Source organism: Heptranchias perlo, chromosome 3, assembly GCF_035084215.1.
Source record: "Heptranchias perlo isolate sHepPer1 chromosome 3, sHepPer1.hap1, whole genome shotgun sequence".
Classification (NCBI taxonomy): domain Eukaryota; kingdom Metazoa; phylum Chordata; class Chondrichthyes; order Hexanchiformes; family Hexanchidae; genus Heptranchias; species Heptranchias perlo.
The window spans coordinates 120,314,844-120,338,049 of NC_090327.1; the positions used below are offsets into that span (position 1 = coordinate 120,314,844).

At 44.5% G+C, this 23,206-nt stretch overlaps 1 protein-coding gene across 1 annotated transcript in view; it reads left to right on the top strand.

Moving 5' to 3' along the window:
- The window catches only part of LOC137308707 (fibrocystin-L-like), a 196,161-nt gene that overhangs the window by 162,876 nt on the left and 10,079 nt on the right, over positions 1 to 23,206 (top strand). The window contains exons 70-74 of the mRNA XM_067977269.1: positions 4,206 to 4,373; positions 5,416 to 5,573; positions 9,385 to 9,520; positions 10,699 to 11,067; positions 13,392 to 13,543. Coding sequence (XP_067833370.1) covers positions 4,206 to 4,373; positions 5,416 to 5,573; positions 9,385 to 9,520; positions 10,699 to 11,067; positions 13,392 to 13,543 — 983 coding nt within the window. The remainder of the gene's footprint in view (positions 1 to 4,205; positions 4,374 to 5,415; positions 5,574 to 9,384; positions 9,521 to 10,698; positions 11,068 to 13,391; positions 13,544 to 23,206) is intronic.

A 23,206-nucleotide genomic window follows, 5' to 3' on the forward strand; every position in this document is an offset into this window, starting at 1 on the left:
CTCTTTCTCTCCTCTCTCCTCCTTTTATCGCTGATCCCATGCTCCGCTCTCCCTCCGCTCTCTCTCTTCCTTTTATCATTGATCCCTCTCTCTCTCTCTCCTCCTTTTATCGCTGATCCCACACTCCGCTCTCTCTCTCCTCCGTTTATCGCTGATCCCGTGCTCCGCTCTCCCTCTGCTCTCTCTCTTCCTTTTATCATTGATCCCTCCCTCTGCTCTCTCTCTTCCTTTTATCATTGATCCCTCACTCTGCTCTCTCTCTCCTCCTTTTATCACTGATCCCTCAATCCGTGCTCTCTCTCTCCCCTCACTCCGCACTCTCTCTCTCTCTCTCTCTCCTCCTTTTATCGCTGATCCCACACTCCGCTCTCTCTCTCCTCCTTTTATCGCTGATCCCGTGCTCCGCTCTCCCTCCGCTCTCTCTCCCTCTGCTCTCTCTCTTCCTTTTATCATTGATCCCTCCCTCTGCTCTCTCTCTTCCTTTTATCATTGATCCCTCACTCTGGTCTCTTTCTCCTCCTTTTATCACTGATCCCTCAATCCGCTCTCTCTCTCTCCCCTCGCTCCGCGCTCTCCTCCTTTTATCGCTGATCCCACACTCCGCGCTCTCTCTCCTCCTTTTATCGCTGATCCCACATTCTGCTCGCTCTCTCTCTCTCTCTCTCCTCCTTTTATCGCTGATCCCACGCTCCACTCTCTCTCTCTCTCTCTCTCCCCTCCTTTTATTGCTGATCCCACATTCTGCTCTCTCTCTCCTCTCCTCCTTTTATTGCTGATCCCGCGCTCTGCCCTCCCTATCCTCTCTCTCTCTCTCTCTCTCTCCTTTTATCGTTGATCCCGTGCTCTGCTCCTCCTAGGAAGATAAGGCAGGTTAATGCGTGGCTAGAAACATGGTGCAAGAGGGAGGGCTTCAGATTCTTAGGGCATTGGGACCAGTTCTGGGGCAGGAGGGATCTGTTCAAGATGGACGGGTTGCACCTCAACAGAGTTGGGACCAATGTCCTCCGGGGAGGTTCACTGGTGTTGTGGGGGAGGGTTTAAACTAATTTGACAGGGGGGTGGGCACCAGGATGTAGCATTAGAAAGGAGAAACAAGGTGCACAAAGGATTTGGAGAGACAGATAGCACTTGAGTAAGAAACAGTACAGTATTAGGTGGGATCAGACGAAGAGAATACAAGAAGGTCTAAGATAGGTTTAGAGTTCATGTGTGTAAATGCACGAAGCATGGTAAATAAGGTTGGTGAGCTGCAGGCGCAAATAGCCACATGGGAATATGATGTAGTGGAGATAATGGAGACCTGGCTCAAAAAAGGGCAGAATTGGGTAATAAATATTCCTGGAATCAAGGTGTTCAGGAAAGATAGGGAAGGAAAAAAAGGAGGCGGGGGTGTGGCAGTATTGATTAAAGAGAATATTGCAGTGGTGGAGAGAGGATGTCCTGGAGGGGTAAAGGACAGAATCTATTTGGTTAGAGTTAAGAAACAATAGAGCTGCCATTACACTACTGGGTATATTCTATAGGCCACCAACTAGTGGGAAGGATATAGAGGAATAAATTTGCAGGGAAATTACAGAGAGGTGCAAGAACTATAGAGTGGTGATAATGGGGACTTCAAACATCCTAATATAGACTGGGATAGTAATAGTGTAAAGGGTAAAGAGGGGGAGGAATTTGTGAAGTGTTCAGGAGAACTTTCTTGATCAGTATGTTTCCGGCCCAACGAGGAAGGAGGCATTGCTGGATCTGGTTCTGGGGAAGGAATTGGGTCAAGTGGAGCAAGTGTCAGTGGGGGAACATTTAGGGAAGAGCGATCATAGTATCATTAGGTTTAGATTATCTATGGAAAAGGACAAGGAACAACTTAGCGTAAAAATACTCAATTGGAGGAGGGCCAATTTCAGTGGGATGAGAACAGATCTGGCCCGGGTAAATTGGAAACACAGATTGCCAGGCAAAACTGTAATCGAACAGCCTTTAACGAGGAGATGATTCGGGTACAGTCTAGGTACATTCCCACGAGGGGGAAAGGTAGGGCAACCAAAGCCAGAGCTCCCTGGGTGACGAAAGAGATAGAGAGTAAGATAAAGCAGAAAAAGGGGGCATATGACAGATGTCAGGTTGATAATACAAGTGAAAACCAGGCTGAATATAGAAAGTTCAGAGGAAAAGTGAAAAAGGAAATAAGAGGGGCAAAAATAGAGGATGAGAATAGACTGGTGGCTAACATAAAAGGGAATCCAGAAGATTTCTATAGGCATAAAAACAGTAAACGGGTAGTAAGAGGAGGGGTGGGGCCGATTCGGGACCAAAAAGGCGATCTACGTATGGAGGCAGAGGACATGGCCGAGGTACTAAACGAGTGCTTTGCATCTGTCTTTACCAAGGAAGGAGATGCTGCCAAAGTCACAGTAAAACAAGAGGTAGTTGAGATACAGAATGGGATAGAGAATGTGCTAGAAAGGCTGGCTGTACTTAAAGGAGATAAGTCACCTGGTCTGGATGGGATGCATTGTAGATTGCTGATGGAAGTAAGGGCGAAAATTGCAGAGGTACTGGCCATAATCTTCCAATCATATCCTAAGATATGGGGGTGGTGTCAGAGGACTGGAGAATTGCAAATGTTACATCCTTGTTCAAAAAAGGGTGTAAGGATAAACCCAGCAACTATAGGCCAGTCAGTTTAACCTCAGTGGTGGGGAAACTTTTAGAAACGATAATCCGGGACAAAATTAATAGTCACTTGGACAAGTGTGGATTAATTAGGGAAAGCCAGCACGGATTTGTTAAAGGCAAATCGTGTTTAACTAACTTGATTGAGTTTTTTGATGAGGTAACAGGGAGGGTTGATGAGGACAATGCGATTGATGTGTATATGGATTTGTAAAAGGCGTTTGATAAAGTGCCGCGTAATAGGCTTGTCATCAAAATTGAAGCCCATGGAATAAAAGGGGCAGTGGCATCATGGATACGAAATTGGCTAAGTGACAGGAAACAGAGAGTAGTGGTGAATGGTTGTTTTTCGGACTGGAGGGAGGTGTACAGTGACGTTCCCCAGGGGTCAGTACTAGGACCATTGCTTTTCTTGATATATATTAATGACTTGGACTTGGGTGTAGAGGGCACAATTTCAAAATTTGCAGATGACACCAAAGTTGAAAGTGTAGTGAATAGTAAGGAGGATAATGATAGACTTCAAGAGGACATAAACAGGCTGGTGGAATGGGCAGATACATGGCAGACGAAATTTAACGCAGAGAAGTGCGAAGTGATACATTTTGGCAGGGAGAATGAGGAGAGGCAATATAAAATAAATGGTACAATTCTAAAGGGGGTGCAGGAACCGAGAGATCTGGGGTATTTGTGCACAAATCTTTGAAGGTGGCAGGACAAGTTGAGAAAGCAGTTTAAAAAAGCATACGGGATCCTAGGCTTTATAAATAGAGGCATAGAGTACAAAAGCGAGGAAGTTATGTTGACCTTTATAAAACACAGGTTCGGTCACAACTGGAGTATTGTGTCCAATTCTGGGCACCGCACTTTAGGAAGGATGTGAAGGCCTTAGAGAGGGTGCAGAAAAGATCTAATCGAATGGTTCTAGGGATGAGGGACTTCAGTTACGTGGATAGGCTGGAGAAGCTGGGGTTGTTCTCCTTAGAGCAGAGAAGTTTGAGAGGAGATTTGATAGAAGTGTTCAAAATTATGAAAGGTTTAAATAAAGTAAATAAAGAGAAACTGTTCCCATTGGCGGAAGGGTCGAGAACCAGAGGACACAGATTTAAGGTGACTGGCAAAAGAACCAAAAGCGAAACGAGGAAAATCTTTTTCACGCAGCGAGTAGTTATGATCTGGAAAGCACTGCCTGAAAGGGTGGTGGATACAGATTCAATAATAACTTTCAAAAGGGAATTGGATAAATACTTGAAAAGGAGAAATTTGCAGGGCTGTGGGGAAAGGGCAGGGGAATGGGACTATTTGGATAGCTCTTTCAAAGAGCCGGCACAGGCTCAGTGGGCTGAATGGCCTCCTTCTGTGCTGTATGATTCTATGACCCCTGTGCAGAGAGGACGAACAGCTGCTGCTGTGTTCGTTAAAGAATGAATTATATTTAAATGACGAGAGATATTCTGTCTTATTGGCACAATGTTCCTTCAGGGTGACTCCTTTTAACAGTATTACATCACCGTTCCTTTTTTTTCCCACAGGGATTATCCGAGATTCTACCTGTACCTACATGCCTGACTGGCAAAGCTACAAATGCTTTGGGCTAAACTATGAAATGCTGGTTATTGAGAGTCTAGACACTGATACAGAGACCAGGAGGCTGTCCCCAGTGGCTCTGCTCTCCGAGGGGTACATCGACCTTATTAACGGTACCTGTTACTTTCAGATTTGCGAATCGTGTCAGTCTATTTCACGAAGCGACAGAATAACTGGACTGAAGTAGCAAAGAAAGATTGGCAGTGATTTGGAGCCGATTTATGAATGGGAATTTGTAATAAAACAGTGCCACCATATTTTTATCGATCGTTGTCGAGTTATTAGCACCCACTTAGCTGATTTAAAGCCATTTCATCAAGAATTCCTAGCCTGTAGGGGAGACCAATCATTCAAATAGGGCTTCCTCTGTTAATGGGCAGCCTGTCTAGTCTTATTGAAGATGACATTGGGCTAAGGAGACTGTTGTAACCTATATTCTACAAAACTTTCAGCGATGAGTGATTCTAAAGCAGCATCATTACGAAGATCTCATTTTGAATACTGTTTCAAACAGCGTTTTAATATATGCTGCAGTCGACTTGCTTTAATATCTGATACTCTTATTTATTGTTACATTTTTCCTTCACATTCCTAGAGATTATTATGCCCAGGAAAATCCAAAGGACAAAGGCCCTTTATAGCTTTTGAATTTAGGATCTAGATTAAATTAGTTTGGCTTATTTCAACTCTGGTTTTCCCGGAGGGTGTTGGTCCACAGGGACTAAACTGGCCAAATTGGGCACTACTTGGGTTTGGGAATCCCACTCTGAGTGATCATAGTTATGATTAGTGACTCACTAATGTAGTAGCGAATGATATTCTGATAAAGGCCTGTTATTGGGGCAGAGTACAAGGGTCTTTGCCCTGTGTTGTACTTGACCAGAGATGTCTTGATCCTGAAACTTGGCGCCCAAAGTGGAGAAGTTACATTCCCCAAGACTGACCTCTCTCACCTTGATGAACGTAAATTGAAATAAAAATCAAAATGTGGAATTTAGTGAATGATTATTCATTCTGCCAACACTGGGTATTGGGAGTTCAAACTTTGCTCCAAGCAAAGAGGAGAGTAAATGTGTCAGTGCGGTTAAATGGAATCATTTATTAGCTTTTATTAGTAGGCACTGTGAAATACTGACCTTATTTTTACTGTATCAGGTCCACAGGACCACGGCTGGTGTTCTGGGTATACCTGTCAGGAAAGGATCTCTCTGTTCTATGGAATTGTGGCAACAAATAAGTCCTATGATTTATACTTCACCAGCACCAGCCCTCAGAACCTGCGACTAATGCTCCTCAACACTGAAGACAGCAAAGTAAGGAACGGCCAGCACTACGGCTGGTGATTTACAGATTTGGTTTCTCGGGCGTCTTGCCAGGGTTATATTTTGTTATTTTCTTCGCCTGACTAATTTCAGGATTTGACTTGTACCAGTGGCTTTTCCTTGAACATGTTGGGCACAGGTAGGTGGAGGCTGCACATCGTTGGATATGAGGGGAGAGGAAGCACATTGGGTTTGAGGCAAAGGAACTCAGGAGCGCGTGAGGTGTGTGGGGGGGGGGTGGGTGGGTGGGATGAGGGTATCAGAAATAGAAAGCACCAAAAGGGGTGAGGCACATGGGGGTAATTTTAACCTAACTCACCCGTCGGGTAACTGACGGGATAGGGTATAACTCTGGTTTTACACACTGCCCGATTTTACTCTCCGTTGAAGTCATTATTGGGTGGGGTGAAAAACCAGCATTCCCTCCAATCCCATGGGATTCCCGTCCACCGAGTTAGGTTAAAATCAATCCCATATGGAGTGAGAAGAGGGGAATCAGAGACACCAGCGGCAAACAATGAGGAAGGCTGGGAGAGAAAGGATCTAAGACACTGAATGGGAGGGAAGAATACTGAGGGTAACCTTGTGCGGGAGTATCCAAGTTCTCAGAGCGGGGAGCAGATCCACTTGCCAAAAACAATGAGTGGGCCGCATGTGAGCACACCAAAATGTGAGCTGCATAAACAAACACATACAAATTCCAAGCCTCCCGCACACAGAATCTGTACTTCATTTACATTTTTATTGTTCACTTCTTGGCCTCGCCTGGTCTCCGTGGCTCGCTCCCCGCTGCCCCTTCACCGTGTCTGCTGCAGGTGCCACTCTCTCTGCCGCCCGCCAATGTGCCCATCACTATCCAGGGGTCAACTGCCAGGAAGCTTTAGGCTCGGATCTTCAAACTTCCCAGGTCTGGAGGATTGGTAAAAGTTCCTTCCTGATTGGGTCTAAGTTGAAATCAATGGAGCAAAAAAATCAGAAGGGGTGTAAATCGGGGGTCTGACTCGATCCTGACCTGTCCCCTCCCTCGGATGGGTACAGTTGAAATCGGGGCTAGAGAGATTGAGGTTAGGCTTGGGGATCAGGAGGCTCCATCTAATGGTACATCTGGATCTGGTGGTGACTGGACCTGTGACATCTGATTGCTCAGAATAAAATGGGAAATCCTGTTAAAATACAATGTACAGACACGACCGGGAATTGTGGAAATCCCATAGGAGATGTTTATCATCAGTTTTTAAGGGAGTGTGCAACCCACATAATAATAATATTTTACAGATAGATTAATATAATACAATTGTGACTTTAATAATGGTATTTAAATAGGACTGTGACAAAAATAGATTTCTGTCTGTATTGAATTTTTAACTTATCTTATGTATTGCTAGAAACAGCGTCTGAGAGGTTAAAAGCCCACAGCTACACAGGGTGTTTATGAAAGGAAAAGTCATGAGCTCAGAGACCAGTCAGGCTGGCTATGATATGCCTCACAAAGTGAAAAGTGTTTGGGAAGCACAATAGGGAGTATAAGATGCTAAGTGAGTTAAATGTCCACAGAGTTCACCTGGCATGACAAACACCATGTGCCATTGTCAAAGATTGCCTATATGCTTAGTTTTGATTAGGAAAATGCAGCCTTTTGTTTCAGTATAACTTCAAAGAGGTTTACATTGTATTTCTACAGGAAACCTGTTTTATCCAAGAGTCAGTTTCAGATTTGCAGGCAGCAGACAAGTTGTATGTGAGAGATTGAATTTTTTGAAGAGGTGACTAAAGTAGTGGTGGGGAATGTCATTGGATGTTATTTATATGGACTTCCAGAGGCATTTGATAAAGTCCCACATAAGAGACTGTTAGCTAATATAGAAGCCCATGGAATTGAGGGAAAAGTACGGACTTGGTTAGGAAGTTGGCTGAGCGAAATGTGACAGAGAGTAGGGATAATGGGAAGGTACTCATATTGGCAGGATGTGACTAGTGGAGTCCCGCAGGGATCTGTCTTGGGGCCTCAATTATTCATAATATTTATTAACGACTTAGATGAAGGCACAGAAAGTCTCATATTTAAGTTTGCCGATGACACAAAGATTGGTGGCATTGTAAGCAGTGTAGATGAAAACATAAAATTACAAAGCGATATTGATAGATTAGGTGAATGGGCAAAACTGTGGCAAATGGAATTCAATGTAGACAAATGTGAGGTCATCCACTTTGGATCAAAAAAGGATAGAACAGGGTACTTTCTAAATGGTAAAAAGTTAAAAACAGTGGATGTCCAAAGGGACCTAGGAGTACAGGTACATAGATCATTGAAGTGTCATGAACAGGTGCAGAACATAATCAATAAGGCTAATGGAATGCTGGCCTTTATATCTAGAGGACTAGAGTACAAGGGGGCAGAAGTTATGCTGCAGCTATACAAAACCCTGGTTAGACCGCACCTGGAGTACTGTGAGCAGTTCTGGGCACCGCACCTTCGGAAGGACATGTTGGCCTTGGAGAGAGTGCAGCGTAGGTTTACTAGAATGATATCCGGACTTTAAGGGTTAAGTTACGAGGAGAGATTACACAAATTGGGGTTGTATTCTCTAGAGTTTAGAAGATTAAAGGGTGATCTGATCGAAGTTTATAAGATATTAAGGGGAACAATAGGGTGGATAGAGAGAAACTATTTCTGCTGGTTGGGGATTTTAGGAGTAGGGGGCACAGTCTAAAAATTAGAGCCAGGCCTTTCAGGAGTGAGATTAGAAAACATTTCTACACACAAAGGGTGGTAGAAGTTTGGAACTCTCTTCTGCAAATGGCAATTGATACTAGCTCAATTGCTAAATTTAAATCTGAGATAGATAGCTTTTTGGCAACCAAAGGTATTAAGGGATATGGGCCAAAGTCAGGTATATGGAGTTAGATCACAGATCATCCACGATCTTATCAAATGGTGGAGCAGGCACGAGGGGCTGAATGGCCTACTCCTGTTCCTATGTTCCTAGTTGGACCAGTTTAAAATCGCAGCATAAGAAGTGAGCTTCTGTTTTAAAGTCCATGTATGGAGCGAAAATGAGAATTGTCTATTATTTTGTATATCAAGGAGGATAGTGAGGTTTACGATTCCCTGTTTTATACTGTATATTGTTCATTGTCCTGGCTGAGACTTGGTCTAATAGACAGTACATTCAGTCTGCTTTACAAAGAGAGGAGAATCATGTGGTAACACGTGAGAGATACCAGTACCTGGTGATAGAGTAAGGGTTCTTTGTTACGATTTCTGGGGGTGAAACTGGTCACCAGAGACAGCGCAAAATGAGCAATAGTGAATCGGCCGATTTACACCCCGTCTGATTTTACACTCCATTAATGTCGATAGAAAAGAAAATTGGACGGGTGTAAAATGGACGGCTGATTCGTTATCGCCCATTTCGCGCTATAACCCAAGACCAATTTCACACACATCCTTCTCCACGACCCCCCCCCCACCCCACACCTTGGATGTTCTATAATTTATATAGATAGATATTGGACAGGAAAAGGTGCACTCCTAGTCATAAGGGACACGAGTCCGCTGACGGGAGTGCCCAGTAACGTTGAGCCCCAGAACATATCTAGTGTAACAATCCAAAAATGTGGTCAGCAACCAGCTGCCTCAGTACCTCACACACGCTTTGGAAGTTTTGACTGTTGAGTGGGCAAATTCTTCTGTTATGTTTTATGTTCGAATGGTTCAGTAGACGAGGTTATGGAGCTGGAAGACGCCAGGGAACTGAAGGGCAAAACACTGAAGCTAATATTCCTTTCTTTTCTGAAAAAGGTTGTGCGTTTGGCAATATATTACTCAGCACCACAGCGTCTAGACGTGTACATCAAAAAAACATTCATACCTCCGACTAATGCAGTGTGGAATACTGCACATACTGACTTCACATTAAAGGGGCCGACCTATGCAGGTAAAACAATATTCTTTGCCAATATTCTTCTTGGGCACTTCAAAATAATAGCCAGCGATCTCACAGTAAGTGCACCAGACTCCTAGCAAACGAGAAAAGAAAAAATGAGTTGGTGGACTTAATACTTGGGTGTTGCATAGAATTACATCGAATTTACAGCACAGAAACAGGCCATTCAGCCCAACTGGTCTATGCCAGTGTTTATGCTCCACACGAGTCTCCGCCCACCCCTCTTCATCTAACCCTATCAGCATATCCTTCTATTCCTTGCTCCCTCATGTACTTATCTAGCTTTCCCTTAAATGCATCTATGCTATTTGCCTCAACTACTCCTTGTGGTAGCGAGTTCCACATTCTAATCATTCTCTGGGAAAAAAGTTTCTCCTTAATTCCCTATTAGATTTATTAGTGACTATCTTATATTTATGGCCCCTAGTTTTGGACTCCCCCACAAGTGGAAATATCTTCTCTATGTCTATCCTATCAAACCCTTTCATAATTTTAAAGGCCTCTATCAGGTCACCCCTCTGCCTTCTCTTTTCTAGAGAAAAGATCCCCAGCCTGTTCAGCCTTTCTTGATAAGTATAACCTCTCAGTTCTGGTAACATCCTTATGAATCTTTTTTGCACCTTCTGCAGTGCTTCTATATCTGTTTTGTAATATGGAGCCAGAACTGTGCACAGTACTCCAAGTGTGATCTAACCAAAGTATATGGCGACCAGAACTGTGCACAGTGTTCCAAGTGTGGTCTAACCAAGGTATATGGATACCAGAACTGTGCACAGTACTCCAAGTGTGGTCTAACCAAGGTATATGGATACCAGAACTGTGCACAGTACTCCAAGTGTGGTCTAACCAAGGTATATGGATACCAGAACTGTGCACAGTACTCCAAGTGTGATCTAACCAAGGTATATGGATACCAGAACTGTGCACAGTACTCCAAGTGTGGTCTAACCAAGGTATATGGATACCAGAACTGTGCACAGTACTCCAAGTGTGGTCTAACCAAGGTATATGGATACCAGAACTGTGCACAGTACTCCAAGTGTGATCTAACCAAGGTATATGGATACCAGAACTGTGCAATGTTCCAAGTGTGATCTAACCAAGGTTTTATACAAGTTTAACATCACTTCTCATGTGATTTCGTGCTACATTTCATTATGTCTTCACAGGAGAATATGTTCCCAAGTTGGACTCCCCAGTCCCTGGTGCAAACTACTTTGACAGAAAATACCAGATGCTTAATGTTCTCGTGAGAGGCTCGACTCCCATTGAGATCCACACAGCTCCTGTGCTTTTTATTGCCTTTAATTTACCTGGCATGACGGTAGATGAATTCTACGGCCCCGGCTTAGCACAGCATCTCGCCCTGTTCCTAAATGTGCCTCCAAGTAAAATCCGCATTACTAAGATTGTACGGGAGACAAGTCGTCGACGGAAGCGCGCTACAGGGATTACCGTCGAGGTGGAAATCGCAGAACCTCCTGCTGAGCACTTGCCGGCAGGCAGCAGTAACTCAACTAATGATACCTCCACTGAAGGTAAAGAAAGGGCTTGTTGTTTTATTTTCAACATTTCATGGCTCATCATTAAGATATAACTTTGCACAGGCCTGAAGAATAAAGACTACACCTGGTACAGTCGTGTATTGGTTATGGTCCTGGTCCAGTAACCCAGAGGTCGTGAGGTCAAATCCCACCAGGGAAAGTTGTGAAATTGAATTCAATAAATCTGGTAATTTCTGGGTTAGTAAAAACCCAACTGGGCCATTAATGTCCTTCAGGGCCTACACGTGACTCCAGTCCCCCACTATGTCGGACTGTTAGTGCTCTCTGAATTGGCTTAAAAATCCACAAACAATTACTATAGAATCATTAGAATTCCCTACCTGGCACCATCACCACGTGGACTGCAGTGGTTCAAGGAGATGGCCCACCACCACCTTCTCAGGTAACTAGGGATGAACATCAATGCGGCCTTGCCAGCGACGCCCACGTCCCGAGATCAAATATCTTTAAAAAGCTTTAACTGCTGCCTTTAAATTTTATTAATTAAAACCCTGTACACCAGTACAGTATTACGTTGAAATTACAACACAGAAACAGGCCATTCGGCCCAATCAGTCCATGTTGGTGTTTATCCTCCATAGGAGCAGTATCCTAATCCCACGGACCTGCCCTATTCCCATATCCCTTTATCTCCCTTTCCTTTAACAACCTATCTAACCTATTCTTAAACAGTATCTGCTTCAGTTACTAACACTGCCAGTGAATTCCACAGACTCACAGCCCTCTGTGTAAAAAAAAAAAGGTTCCTCTGCTCTCTGTCCTAAATCACTTACATTTAATCTTGTAACTAAATCCCCTCGTTCTGAACCCTCAATCACTGGAAACACTCTGTTTCTATCTCCTCTAATCTAACAAATTTTATTTAAAAATTACAGTCAGAGAAAAGGTGAGGACATTAAAAGATGTAAATAGGCTTTAAAGTGAACAGAAGATAGTAAACGTTTACTTCCGCAAAATACTCACAAGGGGAGATTGAACAAACAAAGATTACCACGACAAAATTCAGGGCTTCAATATAACGAAATAGAAAGAAAGAAAGACCTTGCTTTCTACAGCTCCTTTCGTGACCTCGGGATGTCCCAAAACAATTCACAACCAATGTATAATTAATAATCAGTTAGCAGCTGCATTATTGACTGTCAGACATCCCCTGCCTGGCCATAGAGAGCTACTTCGAGTTTGTGCAGTTATCCCATTTAGTTTATAAGACGTTTTGACAATTATTGGCTTTGCTGTGTTTTGTTATTTTCTCTCCTCTTTTATGTTCCATCAATGCTACACATCATTCTTATCATTCTTCACCCTGACCTGCTCCCAAATCTCCATCAGTGCGTCTATAGGAGGTATACACACACCCTTAGACAGTCTCTGTGTGTGAGAGCTCCCATCCCCCAGTCCCCATCCCCCTGTCCCTATCCCCTAGTCCCCAGCCTCCATCTCCTAGTCCCCAATCCCCAGGCCCACAGCCCCCATGCCCAATCTCCCAATCCCTAGCAGCACCAGTTCTGTTGAGGTATAATGGATGTAATTCCCAGGATAGATGGAATTCCCCCAGTCGTTTTCAAATAAGCTTGAGGTAATTTATATCAGATTTGAAATACGGTCTTTTATCCAAGTATCTTATGTTCATCACAAATGAATGTGACTGTGACTATAACCAGGTGTTCACTCCACTAACTCTCTCTCTGCATTTACTGGATCGGAAGGTTTCCCTCTACAAGATCATTCAACTGGGATTTGAAGTGAAGTCATTCACCTGGAATTCTGCAGGTGTTTTCCTGATCTCTCCCACCATACCTTCAGCAAAGACTCTGGAACATAGGAACAGGAGGAGGCCATTCAGCCCCTCGAGCCTGTTCCGCCTTGATCACAACTGATCTGTACCTCAATTCCACTCCATATCCCCTCAACCCAACAAAACTGTATCAATCTCCACCTTGAAAGCTCCACTGCATTTTGGGGGGGCGAGTTCCAGGTTTCCATTCTCCGTTGTGTGAAAAAGCCGTTTACACCATTTTTACACAGTTTCTACTGATCTTCCACCGAAGCTATGGCAATTTTTCAGGAGAACTCTGCAGAAATTTAAGCCTCTTGTGAATAACTTGCCTTGTAGTAGAGGAGTAGGTGACTGTTTGTAAATACAGCTTTACTGTAGCAGTCTATAACCCAACCCTTCCACCTATATCTATCTGTGACTCTTCAAACGCTGTACTGAATCAACCTTACAAAATGTTTGGAGACTTATGGGAGCGTTGAGCCACGGAACTGATGATTTGTGTTAACTTCACGTTGTGCAGGCAAACTGCAGTTTTCCGATTTGAAGCAGATGGCCAGCAATCTCGGTGAGGCCATGCTGACTGGAAACCTCAGTGCTTCCCTGGGCATTACAATCTCTGCAATGGATATTTCCAGTCCAGTCCCACCTCCAGATGACCCAGAGTGGTCCCAGGTAACTAATACCTATGCATTTCATTGAGTTACATCGAAACTGCTGCACAGAAACAGGCCATTCGGCCCAACTGGTCTATGTCGGTGTTTATGCTCTACACGTGCCTCCTCCCTCCCTACTTCATCTAACCCTATCAGAATATCCTTCTATTCCTTTATCCCCCATGTGCTTATCTAGCTTCCCCTTAAATGCATCTATGCTATTTGCCTCAACTAGTCCATGTGGTAAAGAAGTTTCTCCTGAATTCCCTATTGGATTTATTGGCGACTGTTTTATATTTATGACCTCTAGTTTTGGACTCCCCCACAAGTGGAAACATTTTCTCTACGTCTACCCTATCAAACCCTTTCATTATCTTAAAGACCTCTATCAGACCACCCCTCAGCCGTCTCTCTTTTCTAGAGAAAAGAGCCCCAGGCTGTTCAGCCTTTCCTGATAAGGATATCTTCTCAGTTCTGGTATCATCCATGTGTATCTTTTTTGCACCCTCTCCAATACCTCTACATCCTTTCTATAATATGGAGATCAGAACTGTGCATAACACTCCCAAGTGTGGTCTAACCAAGGATCTATACAAGTTTAACATAACTTCTTTGCTTTTCAATTCTATCTCTCTAGAAATGAACCCTAGTGCTTGATTTGCCTTTTTTATGGTGTCACTACCTTTAGTGATTTGTGTATCTGTACCCTGAGATCCCTTTGCTCCTCTATCCCATTTAGACTCTTATTATCCAAGCAGTATGTGGCCTCCTTGTTCTTCCTACCAAAATGCACCACCTCACACTTATCTATATTGAAATTCATTTACCAATTACACGCCCCTTCTGCCAGTTTATTAATGTCCTTTTGCATTTTGACGCATTCTTCTCTTGTATTTACTACACCCCCCCAATTTGGTGTTGTCCGCAAATTTTGAAATTGTAATTCCGATTCCCGAATCCAAATCGTTAATTGCGAACAATATTGGTCCCTGCACCAATCCCTGTGGAACACCCTTCCCATCCTTTGCCAGTCTGAGTAGCTACCCTTAACTCCTACTCTCTGTTTTCTGTTTTGTAGCCAGTTTGCTATCATTCTGCTACTTGTCCCCTGACTCCACATGCTCTGACCTTAGTCATGAGTCTACAATGTGGACTCATCAAAGGCCTTTTGAAAATCCAAGTATATTACATCTATTGCATTACCCTTGTGTACTCTTTCTGTTACTTCTTCAAAGAATTCAATAAGATTGGCCAAGCATGACCTTCCCTTCTGAAATCCATGCTAACTATTCTTTATTATATTTTCATTCTCTAGATGTTTTTCCATTACATCTTTGAGTAAAGATTCCATTATCTTTCCTACCACTGACGTTAAGCTAATTGGTCTATAGTTCCCTGGACTTGTTCTATCTCCCTTTTTAAATATAGGAATAACATTAGCTGTCCACCAGTCCTCAGGCACTATTCCCTTTTCTAGTGAATTTTTATATATTTGTAATAGTGCCTCTGCTATCTTCTCCCTAACTCCTTTTAACATTTGGGGATACAATCCATCTGGTCTTATCCTCCCTTAATTTGATTAATTTATCAATTATCTCCCCCCTTTCCATCTTAAATGTTTTAATATCTTTTTTGACCTCTTCTTCTCATGTTCTGCCCACCTTGTTAGTCTCCCTGGTAAATACCTTATGGCTGCATTCAGCACTGTACCCTCCCCCAGTGCAAAAATAGGCACAACAGTGCATGAAATTGGCCCTGATTTACACCAATTATCACTTCCAGAACAAAAGCAAAATACTGTGGATGCTGGAAATCTGAAATAAAAACAGAAAATGCTGGAAACACTCAGCAGGTCAGGCAGCAATTGTGGAGAGAGAAACAGAGATAATGGGGATGATTTTAAAACGGAGTTGGAAAGGGGGCGGGGGGTCAAATTAAGGTCTGGAAACCCATTAGTACGGGTTTCCCAGATGTCCTTACAATTTTGACGTAAGGACGTCTATTATTTTTTGTCGGTTTCCCGTCCGACTGACCGGCTGATTGACAGGCTGGTCTCAGTCGGACAGGAGACCAGCCAGGGAGAGGACGTTTTCAGGTACGTCTGCAGGTAAGTCTTGTTTGTATGGATGGGGGTGGGCACGGGTGGGCAGGGGGGTCGTGAGTCATGGGGATGGGATTAGGGGTCAGTCACAGAGGGAGTGTCAGGATCGGGATCATCGCGGGGGTCCGCGATCGTTGAGGGGGGGTCAGGGGTCAGAGGATCGGAGTGGGGGGGACGGATCGGGATCAGGGGTGGGAGGATCGGAGTCAGGGGTCGGGAGTCCACGATCGGGGGTCAGCGATCATTGGGGGATCGGTGCAGGTAGGCTTGTTGGGCCTGAGGGATGCACTCCTGCTCCTCCGGGCCCACAAGCTGTGCCTTTCTAGGCGCTTACCTGAAGTCTCGGACCTTCTCGCCTCCTTTCGCGAGGCGTAAAACAGAAGGTCTGGGAATCCCAGCCCCCCGGGGTTGAAATGGGGAATTTATTAAAAATGGAGGCCTGAAGCCTCCTTGAAAGGTTTTGAGGCCTGACCCACCTCCTGGGAGTGGGTTGGTCGCCCGCCCCTCCTCCCGCCCCGGTAAAAACCGGAAATGGGCGGTTTAGAGGCGGGTTGGGGGCCAGTCTGAAATGGTGGCAATTTTCAATGCTCCCTCCCCCTCCCCCAACCCACCCGTTTTTTAAATTTGAAAATTGAGCCCAATGTTTCACGTCGATGACCTTTTGTTCCTTCCAGATGCTGATTAGAGGAACATTCATATTTAAATATTATCCCAAAAGCCTTCAAGCACAGCACCAAACTGTAAGCAACAATTCCCACTGTGCCAGGAAAAGATAAACAATTTTCAGTGGGATTTGTGGGGTTTTTTTTCCCATTTCCTTTTATTTGGGCCCAAGGGTGAAAAGAATGGTGAATCCCTGAATTTGCCTGGAGAAGACTCCAGAATGAGTACAAGGAAGTCTCTCGGGAGGATCGGTTTCTAAACAAGAGGGAAAGGTAGCACTGGTTTGAGAGGGTCTGGACTGTCCAACCAGAACTGAGGGAATTGGATCAGCCGCCCGTTTTGCACCCCGCTTGATTTTACTTTCCATTGACCTCCGGGAGGGTTAGGTTAAAATTACCCCCTATGTATCTGATACAGCACAGAAGGAGGCCATTCGGCCCATCGTGCCTGTGCTGGTTTTTTGAAAGAGCTATCCATTTAGTCCCACTCCCCTTGCTCTTTCCCCATAGCCCTGCACATTTTTTCCCTTGAAGTGTTTATCCAATTCCCTTTTGAAAGTTACGATTGAATCTGCTTCCACCACCCTATCAGGCAGTGCATTCCAGATCATAACAACTCACTGTGTAAAAAAAAGTTTCCTCATGTCGCCTCTGACTCTTTTGCCAATCACCGTGTCCTCTGGTTACTGACCTTTCCGCCACTGGAAAAAGTTTTTCCTTATTTACTCTATCAAAACCATTCATGATTTTGAACACTTCTATCAAATCTCCCCATAACCTTCTCTGTTCTAAGGAGAACAAACCCAGCTTCTCCAATCTCTCCACATAACTGAAGTCCCTCATCCCTAGTTCCATTCGAGTAAATCTCTTCTGCACCCTCTCTAAAGCCTTGACATCTTTCCTAAAGTGTGGAGTCCAGAATTAAACACAGTGCTCCAGCGTTTTATAAAGATTTAGCATAACTTCCTTGCTTTTGTACTCTGTGCCTCTATTTATAAAGCCCAGGATCCCATATGCTATTTTAACAGCCTTCTCAACTTGTCCTTCCACCTTCTAAGATTTGTGTACATACACCCCCAGGTCTCTCTGTTCCTGCATCCCCTTTAAAATTGTACCATTTAGTTTATATTGCCTCTCCTCATTCTTCCTACCAAAATGTATCACTTCACACTTCTCTGCATTAAATTTCATCTGCCATTTGTCTGCCCATTTCACCAGTCTGTCTATGTTCTCCTGAAGTCTGTTACTATCATCCTCACAGTTAATTACATTTCCCAGTTTTGTGTCATCTGCAAACTTCGAAATTATACCCTGTATAGCTAAGTTCAGGTCATTAATATATATCAAAAAGGTGTCTTCCAGTAACTGTATATAAAGGGACTATACCCCAATTTTGAGGGCATGCTCCAAATATGACTACTCCCCTTATTGAAAGTGTGCTCATTTGTAGTTTCGCCAGCAGTTGCCCTAAGGTTTGTCACTAAGACTTTGAAAATCTTTGTAAATTTTAGTGAAGAAGTAGAAGTGGTCCCTACCCTAAATTCATGTCTCTCGTCTCAAATATTGGGGAAATACACGCTTTAAGGTTGGGTGAGCAGGAAGATTCAGATTAATGAGGTTTGTGTGGGGTATGGATGGAGCTTTGGGTCTCTCCTGTCACTGGTAGTTTTGTGTATGTGTATTTGAAGAGAACCAATGCAAAGTCAGATTACTCCTTGTTTAATAGAGAATGTATTCTCCAGGAGATTTAATAGGATGGAGGAATCTCTGGTTTGTTGGAGATGCGGACAGGAGAGAATATCCAAGGGTGGGTTGCCATTTTGGAAACCAAACATTGACCCATCTGCTCCAAACTTGTTAGTGTGTGCAGCAACTACACGGCCTGTAGAAAGTTCAATTTCTCTAAAGAGGAGTTTTCATCAACTGTTTCTTTCACATCAGAAACTCTCAGTGCCAGGTTAGAAAATCGAGAACTCAAACCAATTATGCAGATTTTTTGGTGGACACGAATCTCTGGTGTCTCAGCAAGTGGAAAACTCGTGGACGACTTCCAAACCTCTGCTTGAGTTTCTCAAACTGAAAACAGACTTCTCCAAATATCACTGGTAAAATGAGCCTGTGTAACAAACTTAACTGTGCCCAAGAATTCCTTCAACGTGAAGGATGTAAAGCAACAACCAGCAACTTTGCCTGGAATCCCAAGTTGTGGCTGTACATTGAGTAACTAGAATGTCTTCACCGACTTCCCATCTCTTAGAGGAGACTTCATTGAAGAAGTGAGTGACATTAAATTTGGATGCCATCGCCTGGAAGAAGTTCTCGCTGAAATGGGATTTATAGGGATAAGGGAACAGGTTGAGCACATAGAATTAGGTTACTGCTCATATGGAGGCTAAACACCAACTCGGACTGGTTAGGCCAAACAGCCTGTTTCTGTGTAATTCTTCCATGTCGGAGGGTGTACACTGCAACAACAACAAGAACTGTCATTTATACAGCGCCTTTAATGCAGTAAAACCAAGGCGCTTCACAGGAGCGATTATCAAACAAAATTTGACACCAAGCCACATAAAGGAGATATTTAGACAGGTGACCAAAAGCTTGGTCAAAGAGTTAGGTTTTAAGGAGCATCTCAAAGGACGAGAGAGAGGCAGAGAGATTTAGGGAGGGAATTCCAGAGTTTAGGGCATGGCCGTTAATGGTGAATTGATGAAAATTGGCGATGTGCAAGAGACCAGAATTGGAGGAGCGCAGAAAGATCTCGGATGGTTAGTGAGCACAAGGGTGATGAATAAACGGGACTTGGTGCAAGTTAGGATCCTGACAGCAGAGTTTTGGATGAGCTCAAGTTTGTGGAGGGTAGAAGATGGGAGTCTGGCCAGGAGAGCATTAGAATAATCCAAGTCTAGAGGTAACAAAGGCATGGATGAGGGTTTCAGCAGCAGATAAGCTGAGGCAGGGGCTGAGATGGGCGATGTTACGGAGGTGGAAGTAGGCAGTCTTGGTGATGGAGATGATATGTGGCCGGAAGATCATCTCGGTCAAATAGGACGCCAAGATTGCAAACAGTCTGGTTCAGCCTCAGACAGTGGCCAGGGAGAGGGATGGAGTCGGTGGCTAGGGAACAGAGATTGCGGTGGGGACCGAAGACAATCGCTTCGGTCTTCCCAATATTAGTTGGAGGAAATTGTTGCTCATCCAGTCGGACAAGCAGTGTGTCAAATGAGAGACAGTGGAGGGGTTGAGGGAGGTGGTGGTGAGGTAGAGCTGGGTGTCATCAGCGTACATGTGGAATCTGACTTCGCTGAGGGGCAGCATGTAAATGAGAAATAGGAGGGGGCCAAGGATAGATCCTTGGGGGACTCCAGATATAACGGCACGGGAGCAGGAAGAGAAACCATTGCAGGGGATTCTGTGGCTACAACTGGACAGATAAGAATGGAACCAGGCGAGGGCAGTCCCACCCAGCTGGACAATGGAGGAGAGGCGTTGGAGGAGGATGGTGAGGTCAACCATGTCAAAGGCTGCAGACGGGTCGAGGAGGATGAGGAGGGATAGTTTATCACGGTCACTGTCACATAGGATGTCATTTGTGACTTTGATTCTGGCCATTTCAGTACTGTGGCAGGGGGAAAATACCTGATTAGAGGGATACAAACATGGAGTTGCGGGAAAGATGGGCGTGGATTTGGGAGGCGACAATACGTTCAAGGACTTTGGAGAGGAAAAGGAGGTTGGAGATTGGGCAGTTGTTTGCAAAGATAGAGGGGTCAAGGGTTGATTTTTTTTTTATTCATTCATGGGATGTGGGCGTCGCTGGCAAGGCCAGCATTTATTGCCCATCCCTAATTGCCCTTGAGAAGGTGGTGGTGAGCCGCCTTCTTGAACCGCTGCAGTCCGTGTAGTGAAGGTTCTCCCACAGTGCTGTTAGGAAGGGAGTTCCAGGATTTTGACCCAGCGACGATGAAGAGACGGCGATATATTTCGAAGTCGGGATGGTGTGTGACTTGGAAGGGAACGTGCAGGTGGTGTTGTTCCCATATGCCTGCTGCTCTTGTCCTTCTAGGTGGTAGAGGTCGTGGGTTTGGGAGGTGCTGTCGAAGAAGCCTTGGCGAGTTGCTGCAGTGCATCCTGTGGATGGTACACACTGCAGCCACGGTGCGCCAGTGGTGAAGGGAGTGAATGTTTAGGGTGGTGATGGGATGCCAATCAAGCAGGCTGCTTTGTCCTGGATGTTGTTGAGCTTCTTGAGTGTTGTTGGAGCTGCACTCATCCAGGCAATAAGAGCCATAAGAGATAGGAGCAGGAGTGGGCCATTCGGCCCCTCGAGCCTGCTCCGTCATTTAATGAGATCATGGCTGATCTGATTTTTGCCTCAACTCCACTTTCCCGCCCTTTTCCCCATATCCTTTGACTCCCTTGCCGATCAAAAATTTGTCTAACTCAGCCTTGAATGTATTCAATGACTCAGCCTCCACAGCTTTTTGGGGTAAAGAATTCCAAAGATTCTCAACCCTCTGGGAGAAGAAATTCCTCCTTATTTCCGTCTTAAACAGGTGGCCCCTTATTCTGAGACTATGCCCCCTAGTTTTAGATTCCCCCATGAGGGGTAACATCCTCTCAGCATCTACCCTATCGAGTCCCCTCAGAATCTTGTATGTTTCAATAAGATCTCCTCTCATTCTTCTAAACTCCAATGAGTATCGACCCAACCTGTTCAATCTTTCCTCATAAGACAACCCTTCCATACCTGGGATCAACCTAGTGAACCTTCTCTGAACTGCCTCCAATGCAAGTATGTCCTTCCTTAAATAAGGGCACCAGAACTGTACTCCAGGTGGGGTCTCACCAGCACCCTGTACAGTTGTAGCATGACTTTCTTGCTTTTATACTCCATCCCCCTAGAAATAAAGGCCAATATTCTGTTTGTCTTCCGGATTACCTGCTGCACCTGTATGTTGACTTTTGTGTTTCATGTACGAGGACACCCAGATCCCTCTGTACCGCAGCATTTTGTAGTATTTCTCCATTCAAATGATATTTTGCTTTTTTATTTTCCTTCCAAAGTTTTCCTTGGAGCAGAGGAGGCTGAGGGGGGACATGATTGAGGTGTACAAAATTATGAGGGGCACAGATAGGATGGATACTAAGGAGCTTTTTCCCTTCGTTGAGGGTTCTATAACAAGGGGACATAGATTCAAGGTAAAAGGCGGGAGGTTTAGAGGGGATTTGAGAAAGAACTTTTTCACCCAGAGGGTGGTTGGAGTCTGGAACTCACTGTCTGAAAGGGTTGTGGAGGCAGGAACCCTCACAACATTCAAGAAGCATTTGGATGAGCACTTGAAATGCCATAGCATACAAGGCTACAGACCAAATGCTGGAATATGGGATTAGAGTAGACAGGGCTGATGGCCGGCGCGGACACGATGGGCCGAAGGGCCTCTATCCGTGCTGTATGACTCTATGACTTCAAATTTTCCCACATTATATTCCATCTGCCAAATTTTTGCCCATTACTTAACCTGTCAATATCCCTTTGCAGACACTTTGTGTCCTCATCGCAACTTGCTTTTCCACCTATCTTTGTATCATCAGCAAATTTGGCCACAAGACACTCCGTTCCTTCATCCAAGTCATTGATGTATATTGTAAATAGTTGAGGCCCCAGCACTGATCCCTGCAGCACCCCACTAGTTACAGATTGCCATTTTGAAAATGACCCTTTTATCCCGACTCTCTGTTTTCTGTTAGTTAGCCAATCCTCTATCCATGCCAGTATATTACCCCCAACACCATGAGCACTTATCTTGTGCAGTAATCTTTTATGTGGAACCTTATCGAATACCTTTTGGAAATCCAAATATACTGCATCCATTAGTTCCCCTTTATCCACCCTGCCCGTTACTTCCTCAAAGAACTCTAATAATTTGTCAGAAATGATTTCCTCTTCATAAAACCATGTTGACTCTCCTTGATTGTATTATGAGTCTCCAAATGTCCTGCTACTACTTCTTTAATAATGGATTCTAGCATTTTCCCAATGACAGATGTTAGGCTATAGTTACCTGCTTTCTGTCTCACTCCCTTCTTGAATAGGGGTGTTACCAATCCGCTGGGACCTTTCCAGAATCTAGTGAATTTGTGCCTTGTAGATGGTGGAAAGGCTTTGGGGAGTCAGGAGGTGAGTCACTCGCCGCAGAATACCCAGCCTCTGACCTGATCTTGTCGCCACAGTATTTATGTGGCTGGTCCAGTTAAGTTTCTGGTCAATGGTGACCCCCAGGATGTTGATGGTGGGGGATTCGGTGATGGTAATGCCGTTGAATGTCAAGGGGAGGTGGTTAGACTCTCTCTTGTTGGAGATGGTCATTGCCTGGCACTTGTCTGGTGTGAATGTTACTTGCCACTTAGCAGCCCAAACCTGGATGTTGTCCAGGTCTTGCTGCATGCGGGCTCGGACTGCTTCATTATCTGAGGGGTTGCGAATGGAACTGAACGCTGTGCATTCATCAGCAAACATCCCCATTTCTGACCTTAGGATGGAAGGAAGGTCATTGATGAAGCAGCTGAAGATGGCAGATTTGAAGGAGAGGGGGACAGTACCTGAGGAGTGGGAACCGTTAACAATATCAGCCAACATGGGGGCCAGGAAGGGAAGTTGGGAGGTCGGCAGTTTGATGGGAATAAGGACGAGGAAGCAGGAGGTGGGTCTCATGGTCAAGATGATCTCGGAGATAGGAAGGAAACTGGAGAAAGATACAAGTTCAGGGCTAGAGCAGGGGGGAACCTTAAGGGAAATTTGGCTTGGTGGGCGGGGAAGGGAGGGAAGCAAAAATAAACAGGCTGTGAAATACCTTAATCTAGATTAAATGAGTGTCCAGAATGAATGGATCTTTTATTAATATACTAGGTTGTACTG